Here is an 18043-nt window from a genome sequence, read left to right as displayed (position 1 = left end):
TTTGTCCATTTAAAAAATAAAATTTCTAATAAAAAGTTTTATTTTGAATATCTTCTATCTGAACATCTATTTATACCATCTAGTTACCAATTTAATACAAACAATAATGTGCCTTTTATAAACCATTTTATATCTCTTATTATAGGGAAAAATTAGGAAATTTAGTTACCAGCCAATGGCCAGTAGTTGAATTTTTTAATGTGGCCACTTTTCCAAAAATTGAAAATTCTAAACGATTAAAATAACTTTTGTTGTTGTTATTTCTAATGCCACTTGCCAATATCAGCAAGTCTGCTTGGCGAAACCAAGCAAACTTAAGGCAGAGAGTGCGTTTCTCGTTTTAAGAGGCGCCATCTATAGCCAAGAATACAACTTCAGCCACACACACGTCACAGCCCATTTATAGGGCGAACTCATTCATACATCCATAAATCGTAATTTTGACCTGAACCAGTGAACAATCAATCTCCAAGTAAGTACTTCCAGTGGTATAGTTTATGGGAACATGGAGGACTTTGTGACCCGAGAGATTTGACATGCACCAGTCACCATTTACTACACGAGGGGTCTTCGGTCGGTGGGGATTTAACTCACAACATCTCGGACATGGGTGCAACGCCCTAACAACCAGGCTTTCCCTGCCCAAAATAACTTTTGATACCATTAATGTAAATTATTTCCTTTGAAGCAAGCAATTTCTTAAATGAAGAAAAACTATCCTGACCACTCCAAGTATACTAATGTAAAATATTGTATTTAACATTTTCAACTAATATTATTTCAGGTTTCAGTTTTTAAATTTAACGCAACAAAAAAAATGTTTATTAGCAAACATAAAATTTATTAATTACAAAATAAATCTGATATAATTTTTATCATAAAAGTGAAATCATACTATTTAGTACTTTTAAATATTACTTTTAAATATTGATTACCTAAATTAAAATATATATATGAAATTAAGTGGACTCAAATTAAACTGTTAATAAGCAAATTCAATTAAAAAATTAGTTTGAAGATTAAAAATATGTAGAATGCAAACTGACATGAAACAAAAAATTAAAATAATCATTGAAAATAAAATATTTAAAACTTACTAAAAAAAGAAAAATAATTTGAAAACATATTTAGTATTATCTAAAGCTCTATTATCAACTTGGAAATAAAACACATCAATATATTTTTATGGCTATTAATCGTCTATAGTCTTTGTATAAGAAAATCAAAACAACCATGCAATAAAGTAATTAGCAGATTTCGGTGGGAAAAAATAGGCTATCAGTGGCGATTGATAGACAATTTTTCAATTGCCTTTTTTTAGATTTAGTCACTCTGTGGCCAGTGTCAATCATTAATTTTGCCCTATATATCTTATACCTACTGTTATGAACTTTTAATAAATGATAAGTTTGGAAGAATTTGAATTCTAATTGATGTCTGAAATTTCTTTTTCCCACAAAGTTTTTGTTGCAGCTCGAATGGCATCAACTATGGCACTTTCTTTGTCTTCTTTCAACTTTGGAATAATGTGCTTCTGTCTTCCAACAAAATTGAGCTTTTCTTTTCTCATTTTATGATATTTTAAAGATGTCACAATGAATGTCATTGCCTGTAAAATTCATTGATTTTTTTAGAAAATTTTAGAAGTAACGAATACGTAATTTTTAAAAATGCAATAAATAAAGGAGAAAACAGGGAGAGTTGTCACCAATTCGATTTTTCTGTCATAAATATTGTGTAGACTTGAACATTTTAAACCCATTTTGATATTTATATCTCAACATTACACAGTTTTATTTCTGACCAGTAAATATTGGGATATTACTTTACAAATAACAACATAACATATGAATTGGCGATCATATTATGAGTGGGGACAAGTTGTGTTAGATAAAATTAATTATATATTATACAAAGAAATCATGTATAGTAAATGTTATGTATAATTCTTATATTTAAGAATTTCTTGGATGGTTGGTCCTAATGCTACTTGCCACACGGTCAAGCCTGCTTGGTGAAACCGAGCAAATTTACAGCAGAGAGTATGATTCCTGCTTTTCAGAGGCGCCATCTATGGCCAAGAATTTGACTTCTGCCACATCATACGCCACACCTGTTTATAAGGCGGACACATTCATTCATTCACAGATCATAATTTTGACCTTAATCAGAGAACGATCGGTCTCCAATCCAGTACTCCCAGAGGTATAAATTTGTTATGGGAACATGGAGGACTTTGCGACTCGACAGAGTTTTAACGTGCATCAGTCAACAACTACACGGGGAGCCTTCGGCCGGCGGGGTTCGAACCCGTGAACTCTCGGATATGGGCCCAGCGCCCTACCGACCAGGCTATCCCAGTGAATTCTGGCAATGCACTTATTTTTGGTAATCACACTCGAAAATATTAATTTTTTACTTTAGAGACAAATTTTTTCTCTAAGTAAACTATTTAATTTCAATATTTTTTAAATAATTTTTTTTAAATATAATTCTAAAGCTATTTTTCTACAATTTTCAAAAATTATATTTGTGTTAGCATATTTTGTAAAATAAATTAATTTTTTATATTCCCTTTTTAAGTCAAAATTTCATAGATATTCTATTTGACAACAATCTGAGACTTAAATATTCCGTTGACATTTTTTAAAATTGTAAATATTATTTTGCATACATATTATGCAGCTTATCAACTAAAACAAAAATTATTCCCAGTGTACAACGTTTTAAATAAGAGAAAGCATAAATTGCTAAAGTTATTTTCATAACAATCAACCATACTCTCGCCTTTATTTATTAATTTCAATTAAAAATTAAAACTTAAATACATACCTTTTCAATATTGTCAGGTTCTTTCTTCACAGAGATCTAAAAAAATAAGCATCAAAAAATTAAATATTTGTTTAGGCATTGAAACAAAATTATAATGTTTCAATACAGTAAAAGTTCAAAAAAAAAATTTCATCTGTATCTTGCTAATAGACAATATTTTGATTCATGATTTCCTTATTGAAACTAGTAATTCAATTTTTCTTTCATTAGATATAAAAATTAGACAGGATTCTTATTTGTGTATAATTAACTCATTTAAATTTAACAGCTCTGGAAAACTAATTCCAATAAAAGTAAAAAAAATTATTGAAAACTGAGTGGATCAAGCTTTTTTAACATTAAAAAAAAAAAACTCTGTTATCTCAATTTTAGACTATTTATTATGTTAGACAATTATTATGTTGTCTTATGTTAGGCTATTTATTTACTTTGTATAAAATAGCCTAAGTTCGTAATATAGGAGGGAAAATTCGTATTGAGGTAAAATAAATTTGCACTGTAAAAAAAAACAACATTTAATTCTATGCTGAATTATTACAGCTAAATTTTCTAGACAGTTTTATTTCAAAGAAGTCGAACTCAGTAATTGTTTAATAAAAAGAATTTTAATATATTTTTGTTGTTAATTTTAATAAATAACTATTAATCTTAATATTATATAAGAAATTATACAATTGTGTATAGATAGAATGATACACACCAAAAATTTATCATATTAACTTTTGTGTTTATAAATACACTAATTCCCAATAATTTTTTTTAATTAAATTTATTCTTCACAATTGTAAATTATTTTAACTTATGCTATTTATTTATCTGGATTTTGGAAATTGAACCAAAAATTTTTTTCAATAAAATAAACTTTTATGATTAATTTTGAAAAAAAAAAAAAAAAAAAAAAAAAAAAAAAAAAAACTTGGTTATGATAAAAAAAAAAAAGTTAAACAAAATTTAATTTGGGAATATTGGGAATATGGCTTCAAAAAAAAATTTTGTCTCACAAGAATACCTACCTTAATTTTTACCTTATACTTTTATTATCAATGAAGCAGCTTTTTAAGATCCTTGAAACAAAAGCTATTTTAACCCATTGGCATCTTTGACATTTTTATCTTTACTACTTCCCAATATTCACAATTTTTTTTTACTCAACTCTAGTTCAGGCTAATTCCTCCACCCCTTCAAATCAGAAAACTATGGCATCAAAGGTTATTTTCCCCATTCTAACTCCAGATAGGTGGTAGTTGTTTTGGGTGCAAAAAAATCATGGACTGTTTCTATGTGCTTGACAATTTGTAAGTAGAAATAGAGTGAGGTTTTTTACTTGTATGACCAGAGAGAGGGAAAATAAAAATTATCACCTTTAACAGGTAAAATCGCCAACGGGTTAAATCACTAAAAAAATTTTCAATCTAAACTTTGAAAAAAAATTATAATATGTTAAACACAATGAAATTAATATATTATTACAACAAAAGAATAAACTTAAAATGTTCACCTGTTTTCTATGGCTACGCCAACTTCTTTGTATTCTTTTAGCTGCTATATTTTTTCGCATCCTTTCTGTTTGTTCCTCGATGTTATTTTCCATTAAATTTTGTACAACATACTTAGATTCAGCAGGTTTTGTAACAGTTAAGCTTGATGTAGCCTTATTAACAGGCAGTTTAGAATTGAGACCATTCACCTGCAAATTAAAACTTTTTTAAAAACCTAAACATTTGCTGTATTGTAGCATTTTCGGGAAGGTTGTGATAATATCTAAGGTATAAAAATCTGAAGCATTCATAAAACATCAAATTCATGAAGTGTGCTATGCTTTATTTAAGGTTATGCAGAAAATAAAAATGTTTCAAAATAAAATGTATTCAAAAGCCTTTTAAAAATAGGAACTCATACAGTAAAACAAGCAGCTTTCTTACATAAAAAAATTGTAACAGTTAAGGGCTTAAAAAGTAATCTATGTATTTAAAATTTCATAAAATGGGAAAAATAGAGTTAAGGTAGCTGAAAATGACGATTTATATAAAATAAGAACTATTCCAAAAAATAAAGGATTTATAAGAAAGAAAATATTTTAAAGACTTATAGGCGCACTGGCTGCCTGTTTCGACCAACTGGTTTGACTGTATAAACTTGTTCCATGCTGCTTCGAAGTTCCATGCTTGTTCCTGCTGCCTTTGATTGCATGGTTCTCAATCTTAGGAATTAATATTCAAAGTGAAAATTGGATGGTTAGAAATCTTTCCCAAACTCCATTGAAGTGACTAGCATGTCTGTCCAAACAAACTACGGTTCCACATAGTCGCCTATCTGCCTGGGTTCTCTTTTTTGTGATTTAATGTCAAAAAGTCTGAATCGGTCATGCCATGTCAAACACATGGTAGTAAATCACAGGAACATGCTATTTACCAAAATTGTCAATCAGTCTAATTACCTCAATGGTCACAATATACCAAAATGAAGCTTTTTTTTCTTATTATTCTATAAAGCACACATGGTCCAAATTTGAGACTTGTATCTTATATAAACACATTATTTAGCTTTACTGTCAATCAGGCTAACTACCCTAATAACTACAAAATAACTAAATAAAACTTTTTTAGTTTTTCTTTTCATGTCGTAAAAATCATATGGTCCTAAGTTTAGACTTTTATTTTGGTAAAAACATGTTATTAAGTGTTTTGACTAATCACCCCAATAATTACAAAACACAGTTCTAGTTTATTTATTTATTTAAAAAAAGGCTTAAAACTAAGAGTATCTTTGTAAATACTTGTTATTTAGCCTAACAGTCAGTTAGGCTAATTACCCTGATAATTGCAAAATATCGAAATGAAACTTTTTTAAATCAAAATGAAACTTTTTTAGTTTTTCGATTTATTTTTTAAAAAAAAAACGGTCTAAAACTAAGAAATCTTTATAAAAACTTGTTATTTAGCCTAACAGTCAGTCAGGCTAATTACCCTGACAATTACAAAATATGGGAATGAAAATTTTTTTGGGTTTTCGATTTATTTTTTAAAAAGAACGGTCTAAAACTAAGAATATCTTTGTAAAAACGTGTTATTTACCCTAACGGTCAGTTAGGCTAATTACCCTAATAATTGCAAAATATTGAAATGAAACTTGTTTAGTTTTTCTATTTATCGCACAAAGAACATATGCTCAAAATTTTGCTTTGTAACTTCATGGGATGTGGGAGATTTAGTGATGAGTGAGAGAGGGCTTTGCTTTTTATACAGACAAATAAAAATAAAACGTTTACCTGCTTTTTAGGGACAGGTCTTGGTTGCAATTTTGATGAATTAAGCGCTTTATTGCTTTTTCCAATCACTTTCTTCTCTTGGTTTTCCGTGATTTTAGGAATTTGTTTCACACTTTTTTGTGAAAGAGTGGTTTTCGAGGACGAGGGCATAATAGTTGTTTTTTCCACTGTTTTCCCTCTTTGAATTTTGCCTGGAAGAGTTAGAGTACCAGAAGCTCTGGATGAATAACTGTTTGTTTTAGCTACAGACTTGGAAAGAGAAGTTGCAGTTGAAGAAGGTTCAGATGACTTTATACTTTTAGATATAGATTTTGCAATGGGAGCTGCAGTTGACTTTGTATATGTTTGACTTCTCAAGTGTACCTTCAATCTTCTGACTTCATCTCTGCAGAAAAAGAAAGTAAATAATGATTTTATATACATTAATATTTTCCTAGCACAGATGAAATAAAACGATATTGAAAAAAAAAAGAAGAGAAGTTAATGTAACATATTGAGTGGTTCGAATGGGCTCTTCTAAAAACCATTAAAAAAAAAGAAATCATAATTAATAGATGGAAAATGCTCAAAATCTACATTCCCATAGCTAAAATGCATATTTATTATAAATGAATAAACTTTAAAATATTCACAAAATTGAAATTTGTATTTATTTCCAGATATGCATGACAATATACAAAGAATAAATGGGAATTATAAGGCTAACTTTGAAAGCGCTAACTCTAGAAATGAATAAAATATAAGTTATTTTGTTTGTACATTATACAGAAAAACATTATTTTTTAAATAATAATATGAGAGTATGGTATGAGTGTATATGAGAGGAACATTCTTACAAATTTAACAATTTGTGAAAGAGTCAAAGGTGATTTAAAGAGGCAAGAGAGAAAAAGAGCAAATATTTTTGAAGAAACTAAAAAAAAAGGAATGTTGAAATTCATCTTGATGTTCTTAAAAAATCTTTTTGCATATAAATTCGATGACAGAATTGAATTAACTAAAACTTATTAAAAAATTAATCCAAAAGAAACAAACAAACTTTATAAATCCAATATGTTTTAACTCTATAGTGTCTATAAAAAAACAACAGAATTGGATTAAAACAATTCAAAACTTTGCAGTTATTAAAAATGAGCAAGAACATATAAAAATTGTTTAGAGCTATACCCTTTTTCTTTCACTTGTTGCTGTAGATCTTGATTTTCTTTTTCCAACTTGTGAATCATATCTCTCAGTTTAGTTACTTCTCCTTTAGATGACTGAGTAGTTCTTGAAAGAGCTGATCTTGCTATAAATCAGGAATATTTTGTTTATTATTAAAAACCAAATAAATTTCCTAAATTTTTAAATGATGAATAGAGACAAATTTGCCTAATAAATAAACTCCCCAAGTAAATATCTAGTTCACTTAAAAAATATTAATAAGACGAAATCTAAATGACAAATATTTCAGATAGCTTATTTCTCAATTCCTAATATGAAAATTATCAAGTTGCAAGAAATATTTATTTAAGGTAAAATTTGTCTATTTAGATAACTTTGTTACGTCAAAAATAATAGGAAAATATATAATGCTAAGAATATTTTATTATTCTTATAATTATACCTAGTTTCTGAAGCCATCAAAACTTTATAATGTACTCTAAAAAGGATTCTCAAGAATTTAAGCAACATAGACCACTTTTTTTTTTTTAGAAATCAAATCTATAGAGACTCTTTATCATTTCTGATAAATCAGAATTGTATAAGTTTAAGGATTATTATTTAAGAAATAATGATGAAATTATTATTAAAGAATCAGTAATATATTATTATAATATGTAGTAATTATGAAACACGTGTTATTAAATAATCAAAAATAGGTTAATAATTAAAATCAAATAACAGACAAGAAATATTATGAATATGTCATGCTAATCAGTAGGTAATCAGTAAGTAGGCTAATCAGTAAAATTACTTTTCAAATACTCTTTTTAATCTTTTATATAATAAATTAATAAGATATTTTAAAATTATATGAAGCTGATTAAGAAATAATAATGGTACTCACAAATAAAAAACTAACTGACAAATGTAATTTTACAAAAAATATCTTTAATAAAACCGGTGTCAAAGCATGCTTGTTTTCAATGTTGGACAAACGCTTGTTTCATCATCAACAGTCGAACACATAAAAATATTTTATTTTATTTTAATTATAAAACCCAAATATAATATTATAGTTTTTCAGATCAATAAAAAAATACATTAATGAAAAATTTTATTGAATAACTATTAATTTTTGTAATTTCATTAAATCAAAATGAACACAAATTATTGATAAACATTTTTAATTACAACATCGTTTTCATGCTTACTTGCAGAATATTTCTTTCCAAGCTTACTATCGTATGAAGTCTGTTGTTTTGAGTCATCATTATCACTAGTCTAATAAATAAGAGAATATTTGTAAGGGATTAACTAGTAGATAGTAGCACATGTTGGAGAAAATTGAAAAAAAAATTGATTTAGTAAACCTCTTTTCCAACTTCTTGAGTAGAAAAGTCTGTCTCTGCAGATTTCAATGGTGATTCTCCTCTAAGTTTTCTGTGAAAAAAATGTGTAAGTTTTATTATAAATTAAATGATGAATAGCCAAAACTCGTTTATATAAAGTCATAAACAAGAATTTCAAATCATTTTTAGTTAGTGCAAAAAGCACATGGCTCCCTTTTAACATTTAATTTTTTAAAATACGAAAGATTTCAGCATTTTACAGTTTACCAATTATTTTCTCTCAAATAAATAGATAATTAATTAATTAAAGAGTTCATGCCTTTTAAAAAATAATAAAAAGAAATTGGAGATGGGTCCTTTTTACATAGGCTTTAAATTAGAATAGTATTTGTAGTTGATACGAAGCATAACACAATGCAAAACAAATGAAATGCATAGGATTTCATCATTTCTATATGTAAGAAATGAAAAAGATATCGTAAAATAATTCATAGCAGGAAATGTTTTTCATTTTGAGGCACACGAAAGCATGAAACTTAGGCAACGTGCAATGAAGTTTCGTAACAAAAGCTATAGAAATCATTAAACAGCAATTGTTTTAATGTTTGATGCTTTCACTTACGTGTGATTTGTAATATTCAAGTTTCTAATAAGGGAAGAATTAAGCAAAAATGGTGCCAAGAATGAATGAAGGTGACATCTAGAAAGTTTTCTCTTTGGAATAAAATTGTTTAAAGTATATTCAGCAAATTGAAAAATACCTGCTATTTGAAAAATGATCAAGTGAAGTAAGACATTTAAATTATGCTTCTTACTTTCTTAAATGCACAACAGAAAATTAGCCAAAAAGCTGGAAATCTCTGGTAATAATAATATCCATAAGGGCTTCTTTCATTTTATAAGCATCAATAAATTATACTATCACTGTGTTAGATCATCTAAATATTATGAGAGATATGTTTGTTAAGTTTAGCAAACTGATGATTAATTTTATTTTGTAACCTCTTAATTAAAAGAAGTTACCAGTCATCAACACTAAAGTATTAAAGAGTAGGTGGAAACTGCTATACAAATTGAGCTATTTATAAATTTTTTTCTTATACTTTTTACACCGAAATAATTAGATATACAGGATGTGCCTGAAACATAACCTAACTTATTAAAACAAATTTGGAAACAACAACCATAAATTGCATATAGCTATAAATATTAATTCTAAAGTAATAAAGGTGCTAGTTTAAAATTCAGTATTGGTGAATTTGAAAAAAGAAAAAAAAACAGATCAAGTTTTTCAAAGGAAAAAAAATTAAAATTTGCATTATAAAATTTGTGGGATGAACAATTTATACTTCATGATAAATTTCTAGGTCCCTAAATTAAACCAGACTCATAGTGATGGAAACTTCTTGAGCCTGCCTTTCTGTTTACATATTTTGTATTCACCTACCTAGATAAGTAACATAGATCATAGTTATAATTATACGACAAACTACAGTTGAGGGAAATTCAGAGACAAAAAAGATTTTGATAATCAAGGTACAACTGCACTCATTAGAAAACAAACAATATTTTTGTTAAAAAAAAAATTTCTTTTAATTTAAAAGTGAATTTCATTTTTATCACTAATTTATGAAATATAATCTTAGATATATTTTAAATAATCATTTGTTATAATACTAATAAAAACAAAGGTTTTATGTAATGAACATAAAAAAGCATTTATATTAATACTTCGATTTCTATTCAAAGGAAAAACTTCTACTTAGATCTAATTATTTCTATAACAAAGGAAAATTGTAAATGTATCTGCATACTTAATTATGGCATCTTTTTCTTTCAGAGCACATTCTAAACGTAAGCATTTTTGGCGCAGTAAAAGTAATTCCTGTAAGCATAAATATTTTGTTACAACTCAAATAAAATAAATCAAAGTAACAAAAAGAAAAATCAACTTACAGATTCTTTACTTTTTTTACTGCTGGCAACTTCACTCTAAAAATAAATAATGTTAAAAATTACTACACATTTTAAAAATGCTTGTTGAAAATTACCACACATTTTAAAAAATTACTTAATAACACAATTCAACTTATAGAATAATAGTTATTAAAATTAAAAAAACATAGAAGAAAGTCACAGTAATAATGATGGTGAACCAACCTATGCACAGTAATTTCCCATAGGAAAGCTGCATTAAAAGTTAAATTATCATGAGCAGTGTATCAGTTGGTGTGGCCAATCTTGAAATTTAATTTTTCCGTAGTTTTTGCAGGAGAATTTTGCTGTCAACGTAGATTTAAGTAAAATTAAATTTTTACAAAAAATATTCTGCAACAGAAGATCAATATTAATGTGCTCTGAAAAGAGTATTTTTTCATATTTTACTATTATTTTTTTCATTAAAATATGGCAGATAAGACAAATTTTTGATTAATCAGGTTGCGTAGTCAGATTTTTCAACAAAAAATAAGCACCTTTTAAGTACTTTTTAAGCATTCAAAAATTCTTTTTAATCACTTTCCAAAAAAAATCATTATTAGGATTTGTACAGCAATAAAAGTTATTTTTTCTATTGTTTTTAAAGTTCTTAATTTATAAACATAGAATGAATAAAATTCTAAAACTTTCCATAATCATGATAAAATAACTGGTTTCCGATAAATATAGCAGAGAAAATAGTGAAAATCGTGAATTCTTTGTAATTTATAATGACAATACGGCAAAGAAAAAATTTTCTGTTTAAAAGATAGAAAATGTAGCACTTTTTGTAAAATGTAGCAAAACGTAAATAAAAAATAAGCACCTTCAAGCACTTTTTAAAAACACTACACACCCTGTTGATGATGGACTAAACAACACTTACGAATGCGTAACTTTCAATTTACAAAATGGGAATGATTACACGACTGTTTGTTTGTTCTGGAGATGGGGAAAAAATATGTTCTGAGTTCAAAAAATTGCTTGAAGCTAAAAAAATGAATTAATAATCAAGCAACGGAGAAAAAACATGTAGCCCAGAGTGGAAATTCAAATCACATTTGCCAGAGAATGTTCTCTGGCATGGGTGGGTGTATGAAGCACGAGAGAAAAAGAAGAAAAACATTATAGCTGTGTTTATTGAAGAAGTCATCAGTGTTATACGATTGGTGCACAGTATTTTGCTTCCTTCCCCCTTTCATTTCACTACAACTAGTCAACAGTTTCAACTTTCTTTTCACACCATGACGTTAGTGCTTCTAAAGTTGAAAGTGGGATTTGAAGCTTGCTCGAATTACATTTTAAGGTTTTTGACTCATCTCTAATACACTATAACCAAAATTTTTTTTAATTTTTCTTATTTTATTGAGATCTTTATTTCTCATTAATAGCAGCTAAAAGCTATTGTAACTAAAATTGGAAGTTCAACTAATGCAATGATAATTGTAAATGTTGGGAAGCGTTTTGTAGATGTTGCATGTGCAATAGTGTGGTCTTTCTACCAGAAATTACTGTGCAAAAAGGATTAATTGGGAGAAACATATTTTTCTGAAACTGAAATAAATACAATTAAACTTTTCTAAAATGCTGAGGACATTCAATAAAGTTCAAACAGTTCTCATATATTACATGATAATTACAAACAATCCCTATATAGACTTGACATATATTTAGGTATATGGAAAAAAAATAGACTGAAAAAAAATGAAACAAATTTTTTAGGAAAAATATTACAGATAAATAAGTAATGCAGCAAATATTTTCTATTCAAAAATGTTTTATGGCATGTATTGAAAAATAATTATTTACTTTCTGAGCTGCCTTTAACTCCACTCGTAATTTCTCAATCTGCTTTGATTTCTGTATATTTTCATCATCAACTCTTCTAACTTTGACTTTTAAGATAGAATTTTCAGTTTTTATAGTGGCAAGTTCCTATATTAAAACAAAATTGAATGCATTCATAATAACAATGGATGAACATGACAAATAAGCAGATATAAAATACTGATTTGATTTAAAAATAGTTAGATTTAAATTTTAAAACAAAATTTCTGAGAGTGTATTAGTATCAAAATATGATTTGCATATATGGTATTTATTATTATTATGCATACATGTTATAAGCATATTTTATGAATTCTTATATAACTCTTTTTCTTCCTGGGTATCTTGCTCATCATTTTTAACAACTCGCTGGGAATCTTGCTTATAAATTTTGCTATTTTTTTAGTGCTCACTTAATCAGTAATTGATTAATAAAAAACATAGATATAGTAGACCCTCAATTGATAATTTCTTAAAGGAACGAGGGTTTACAAATGATAAATGCTGGTAAATGACAAATATAGTTCATCTTAAATATAAAATAGTGATTTTAAAATGTATGAAAAGTGAAAGAAATAATGGACTTGAAAACAAATAAATTTATAATTAATCTAAAAAAAATTTAATTGAAAAAAATTATGCACTTAATTCAAAAACTTTTACAATGCGAAAGATGGATGAATGGTATATATATTTGTTTCCCGCATCATTATGTTCATTCTTCCACTGGAAGATATCTGGAAATTTTGATTTGATCACCCTCTTTTTTTCTTCTTATCACAAATAATAAATTTTCGTCATTTATAACAGATACCTATTCATTTCCTGAAAGATCATGTGAATACAGAAAGCTTCTCATTGTTTCAAAGGCTCCGGGGCCTTCTGCAAATGTTTTCACTGGTTTCGGTCAAGTTCACTTTCTCCATCAGTATAACATTGTACTTCTTCAGCTTCCACAACTATTCCTTGAACGAACAATACCACAAATTTCTCTTTTTCATCAACTGATGCATAAACATGAAGTCTTGACATGATGTTTGAAACCTTTTTTGTAAACTGCAACGAATTCTCATTTTCTTCATCATTAGCATCAGGAGTTATTGTTTTTCTCCTCAAAACAAATTAACTTCAATATTTTTGGAAAATATCAACTGTCAGTAGAATTTCTAAACGATAGAGGTATGAAATTGCTCGTTTTAAAAACGATTTAAACTGGTATTATTCATATTATAAGAACAGCATTTGTGACAGGATCGTTAAAACAAGGCAATACATATGGGGAAATGAAAAATGTGGGAATAATAGATCGAATGTACTTAAATAAACAAAATAATAAATAAACAGATATCTCAGCATATTTTTTAGATAAAATTTTTTGTTTCAACAAATTTTTTGTTAGAAAAGGCATCTAAAAGAATTGGGGTTGTAATGAAATTTATTTTTAAAGATTAACGAATTATGGCATCAACTACTTCTATAGGAACAGCTGCATAATTATAGACTGTATCACATCTTTTCATGACAGCAAATAGAAGATCATTAAAGTAAATGTCAGTTCTAAGAAGAAACTTGTAATATTTTCTCTCAATATTCAAAAAATAAATAAATAAAAAATAATAACAATTGTAGCTTTTATTGCTTTGGGTATTCACCTAAACTCAATGGCGTGACAGCCCATAGAGGGCCAAGGTTTACTGTACCCATCTCAGTTTTCTTGACCTTGGGCTCTGGGGTGCAGGAGCAGATGTTCCGGTCAGGTGGTCAGCCGAACGTAGAACCCCCATTGTTTAGTTCCCAAGCATACTTGGTACTCATTTATCGACCCACTGAAGGGATGAAATGCTGAGTCAACCTTGCCCGGCCCAAGGTTCGAACCCAGGACCAGTGGCACGGGAGCGCGAAGCGCTACCACTCAGCCAACGGGCATCAGGGTATTCATCAAAGTGTTGAAATCAGTGTTATTAAGCCTAAGCTAATACATTTTGAAGCCAGAGATTAAAAAGGTACTTAGGAAACCATGGATTATTTAAAACAATGTTTTTTATAGATATAAATAAAATAAAAAAAAGTTAGGTTTGATAATCAGCTAGAGAATTATTGACTGGTGAGCTTGAAGCAGAAATAACACAGAACAAAAAAACATGTTAAAAGTACTTCTCAAAAAGTTCTTTTTTTTACAAAGAATACTTTGCTTAGAATAATCATGCTTTTAGCAGTGCATGCTATTCACAAAAGTTTCAATAATTAAAATTTTAAAAATAATTAAATATTAAAAAAAGAAAATTTAAAAATTACTAAAGAAATAAATTTAATAAACAATAAAATTCAATTCATTATTTAAAGCATACATAAAATATTTAATTACATTAAAAAGCATTCATTATAAATAATTAACAAAATTGAACAGGGCACAATAATTTTACATTATGTACTTTATCATCTTTTCAGCATTCATTTTTACACCAGTAGAAAAAATTAAAGAAACTCAAAGATGTAAAAATAAATAAAAAAAAATAACAATACTCTTAAAAATCAAATTCTACAAAAGAATAAATTATATATTATTATAATGAAGTTTCAATTTTTATGAAACTAATCAAAATTAGAACAATAAAAATTTATATCAATCATATAAAGCAGCTTTAACTAAGTAATTTTTGATTCGATTTAAAACAATAAAAAGAAAAAAAAAATTTTTGCTTCAAATTTAGAAGTTAAATAGCCAATAAAACTAATGAAATAAATGTATTAATTTTGTAAATGCATTGTTGATACATGCATATTTGTTTGTTATATTCAAATGATTTCTTTAGATACTTTTTTAAAACACAAATTATTAAATTACATTCACATTAACAAACAATAATTTTTCCAAGAAAAATTAAATATGTGACCTTTTTTAATTTGGCAATATCATTTTTCAATTCTTTGGTTGGAGAAGATTTTGTGGGAGTGGAAGTCAGATCAACTGAAACAGAAATCAGACAAATTACATGATGGTAAAAAAAAAAGAGGTAAAATGGTAAAATATATTTAAAAATATAAAATGCAGTGTCATTAAAATTCATGATTCTTTTAAAGAAAAAATTCTTTTGCTTAAATTGTTTTTGTTTTTTTAGAAAAAATAAATAAATAAACAATAAATCAATTTTTTTTTTTTTTTTTTTTTTTTGCACTCATCAATTTATTAATTAAAGGTCTGATTAAATGAATTTATAATGCTTAATAGTAATACTTAAACAAACTAAAATACTTTTATTAACTGAAATCGTTAATATTATTAAAAGTTATTTGCCGAACAACTAAAATCATAATTTTCATTTAATCAAACTTAATACCCTCATATTTTGTAAAACTAGAGAACCAAGTTTTCAGTTAGATATCAAATAAATTTGTAAGTTAGCTTGCTCTTTTGAGATTCAAGCACACAAAAAAAATTTTAAGGGAAGTTTGATGTCATCAGAAAATTATGAAAGTTCCCTATTAGCAAATAAACTGTCATTTAACAAAAACTGAGTAGTGTTGGTTTAGCTAATTTAATATTGTGGAAAAAAATGCTTTATTCTTTCACTTATGGAAACTAAAGACTGAACAATTTTTTGCTTATTACTTGCAAAAAAAAATTTAATATTTCAGCATAAGTGGAATTTAATTTGGTAAGTTAAAAATACCCCCTTCCAAATTATAAGTTTGCAGAGCCCCTGTGAAAGATCAGAGATAATAAAAATTGGGAATACTTCCATATCGACAGCTGTTCGCACCAACTACAATCACTTATGAGCCAAAGAGTTCTAAAACTAGTAAAATTTAGAAGAAAAAAAATGAAGAGGTTTTTCTGCAGGCAGCTACGAGTTATACCCTTTCAGTAGGACCTCTGTTATGATTATTTTATAATATTTTTTTAGTTTCTCGTGGATCACAGCACAGAAATCGTCAAGACTAAGCGATTATTTTGTGGCAGATGCCGATATGGAAATCTTTTCTAAAAGTTTACAACCTTGTGACTTAGATGAGGATCTTGTGGAAAGAGTATTCTTTACTGCACTTTTTTGTAATCTGACAGATGAAGGTTTATAAGATGGCAGCTTGCTGGGAGGAACTTCTGATGAGAGTGGTGAGTTCCATTTTTTCCTAATGATGGTTGGCACAGTTGAAGCAGCTGACATAGATGTCATCTGGGAATTTCGTGTTGGTACAGGAATACCATGCCATCCTTGTGGAACTGAGGACACTGAAAAATATTTTCTGTAGATAAACTTCCATAATTAATATTATAACATTAAGATAAACATTAAGGTTCTACCATTAAACATAAGGTTCTACCAAAAAATAGCAAATAAATAAGTAAAAAGCTATTATTTTTCACTTTTCTAAAGAATTTTCATAAACCTAAGAGTCAAAATAATCACCAAGTTTTGGAAACAACCATACAGTATAACCCAAGATACTAAAAGAGAAAACAGACACACAAAATGGAGTAAATTCAAAAATGAAACTCTAGTGATCCTTGGACATGCGGCTGTTTTTCTTAATTAAATAAAAATAAATAAAAGTACTTGACAATCTTGCTCAGTAATTTCAGTTGGTTCTGTCAGATACTAATATGGAAATATCTCTACCATTTTATACTTCGTGTTAGTAAAGAAAGACTAAAACTATGTGATATGAGCTTGAAATGATTTGCAGTAAAATACAATAGGAAGACAAATTATAAGGTAATAAATACAAAGATTAGTTCTACAGAATCCCTTAGCATTTATTTTCAAATACATATCACAGTGAAAAAAAAGTGCAGAATATATCTTAACTTCATTAAAATTTATATTCTTACTAAAATTAGATTGAAATACACAATATTGGAAATAGAAATTAATGGCGATATTTCCATAACAGTGCCTGTTTGTGTTAACTACCTTTGCATAAGCACATTATGGTTTTTTAACAAGCAAATTAGTCTCTCAAAATTTCTTCACAAGTTATTTTAATCTGTACGTATATTAGCTTTGAAAATAATTTTAGGGATTAACAATAATTTGAAAATGTATTGTTAAATAATATATTAGTTTGCAAATAATTTTAAAACACGTGAAAAATATTAAACTTATAATATTAATAAGAAATATTTTATTTCTAAGTAATATTTTAAAATAAGGTTTTAAACCACATTCAAATTATAAAATTCGTAATCATATGAAGTTAATCCATTACTGAAACGAATCGTTAATAAATTTTACTACATATAAAATAATAATAAAAATAACTCATATAAAAATGCAGTAAAGAGTTATTTATTTAAGAAAATCTGGCAGACGAAATATGTTATAAAAACCAGAAAACTATTTTATACTAACTATTAAGGATTAGTGAAAATAAATATATAGTAATATACTCATTTTGGATAGTAATAACTTTGCGATTAAAGAATCATTTGATAATATTGTTGTATTTTATTTAAATTCAAAACTAAACATTTGTTTATCAGAAATTTTGCGCGATTCTGTATTTAATGATAACGGTTGCCATTCTTTGAAAATAATATTCATTTCATTGATCACATTAAAAGAATTAAAACTTTCGAGTTTAATCCGTTCTTTAAGATCTGCGAAAAGGAAACAGCGTAATCAAACTATTAGTTCGAAAACTG

At 27.2% G+C, this 18043-nt stretch overlaps 1 protein-coding gene across 2 annotated transcripts; it reads right to left on the bottom strand.

The window, feature by feature from the left end:
- Nucleotides 1-454: 454 nt before the first annotated feature.
- On the bottom strand, nucleotides 455-18009 carry LOC107438746 (uncharacterized). 2 transcript variants are annotated; one of them, XM_016051099.4, is made up of 13 exons: nucleotides 17751-18009; nucleotides 16397-16630; nucleotides 15294-15367; nucleotides 12382-12507; nucleotides 10552-10587; nucleotides 10410-10480; nucleotides 8617-8686; nucleotides 8458-8527; nucleotides 7268-7388; nucleotides 6101-6485; nucleotides 4331-4519; nucleotides 2833-2868; nucleotides 455-1609 (listed from the first exon to the last, which is right to left on the bottom strand). In XM_016051099.4, coding segments are annotated over exons 1-13 (1596 nt in total). In that variant the 5' UTR covers nucleotides 17752-18009; the 3' UTR covers nucleotides 455-1426. The 2 variants fall into 2 exon arrangements, with proteins under 2 accessions (XP_015906585.1, XP_015906584.1); XM_016051098.4 differs by having other exon boundaries at nucleotides 17789-17922.
- Nucleotides 18010-18043: the final 34 nt, after the last annotated feature.

This window comes from Parasteatoda tepidariorum, chromosome 3 (genome assembly GCF_982258835.1).
Source record: "Parasteatoda tepidariorum strain Cologne lab strain chromosome 3, Ptep-v5.0, whole genome shotgun sequence".
Taxonomy (NCBI): domain Eukaryota; kingdom Metazoa; phylum Arthropoda; class Arachnida; order Araneae; family Theridiidae; genus Parasteatoda; species Parasteatoda tepidariorum.
The sequence above is the reverse complement of the archived record's forward strand: the minus strand, read 5'-3'. Positions and strand labels throughout refer to the sequence as shown.

Coding starts and splice junctions, on each gene's coding strand:
- LOC107438746 (XM_016051098.4), bottom strand. Junction 4,520..6,100: donor GACCTGTCCCTAAAAAGCAG/GTAAACGTTTTA, acceptor TTTAATTTGCAG/GTGAATGGTCTCAATTCTAA. Junction 2,869..4,330: donor GGCGTAGCCATAGAAAACAG/GTGAACATTTTA, acceptor TTATTTTTTTAG/ATCTCTGTGAAGAAAGAACC.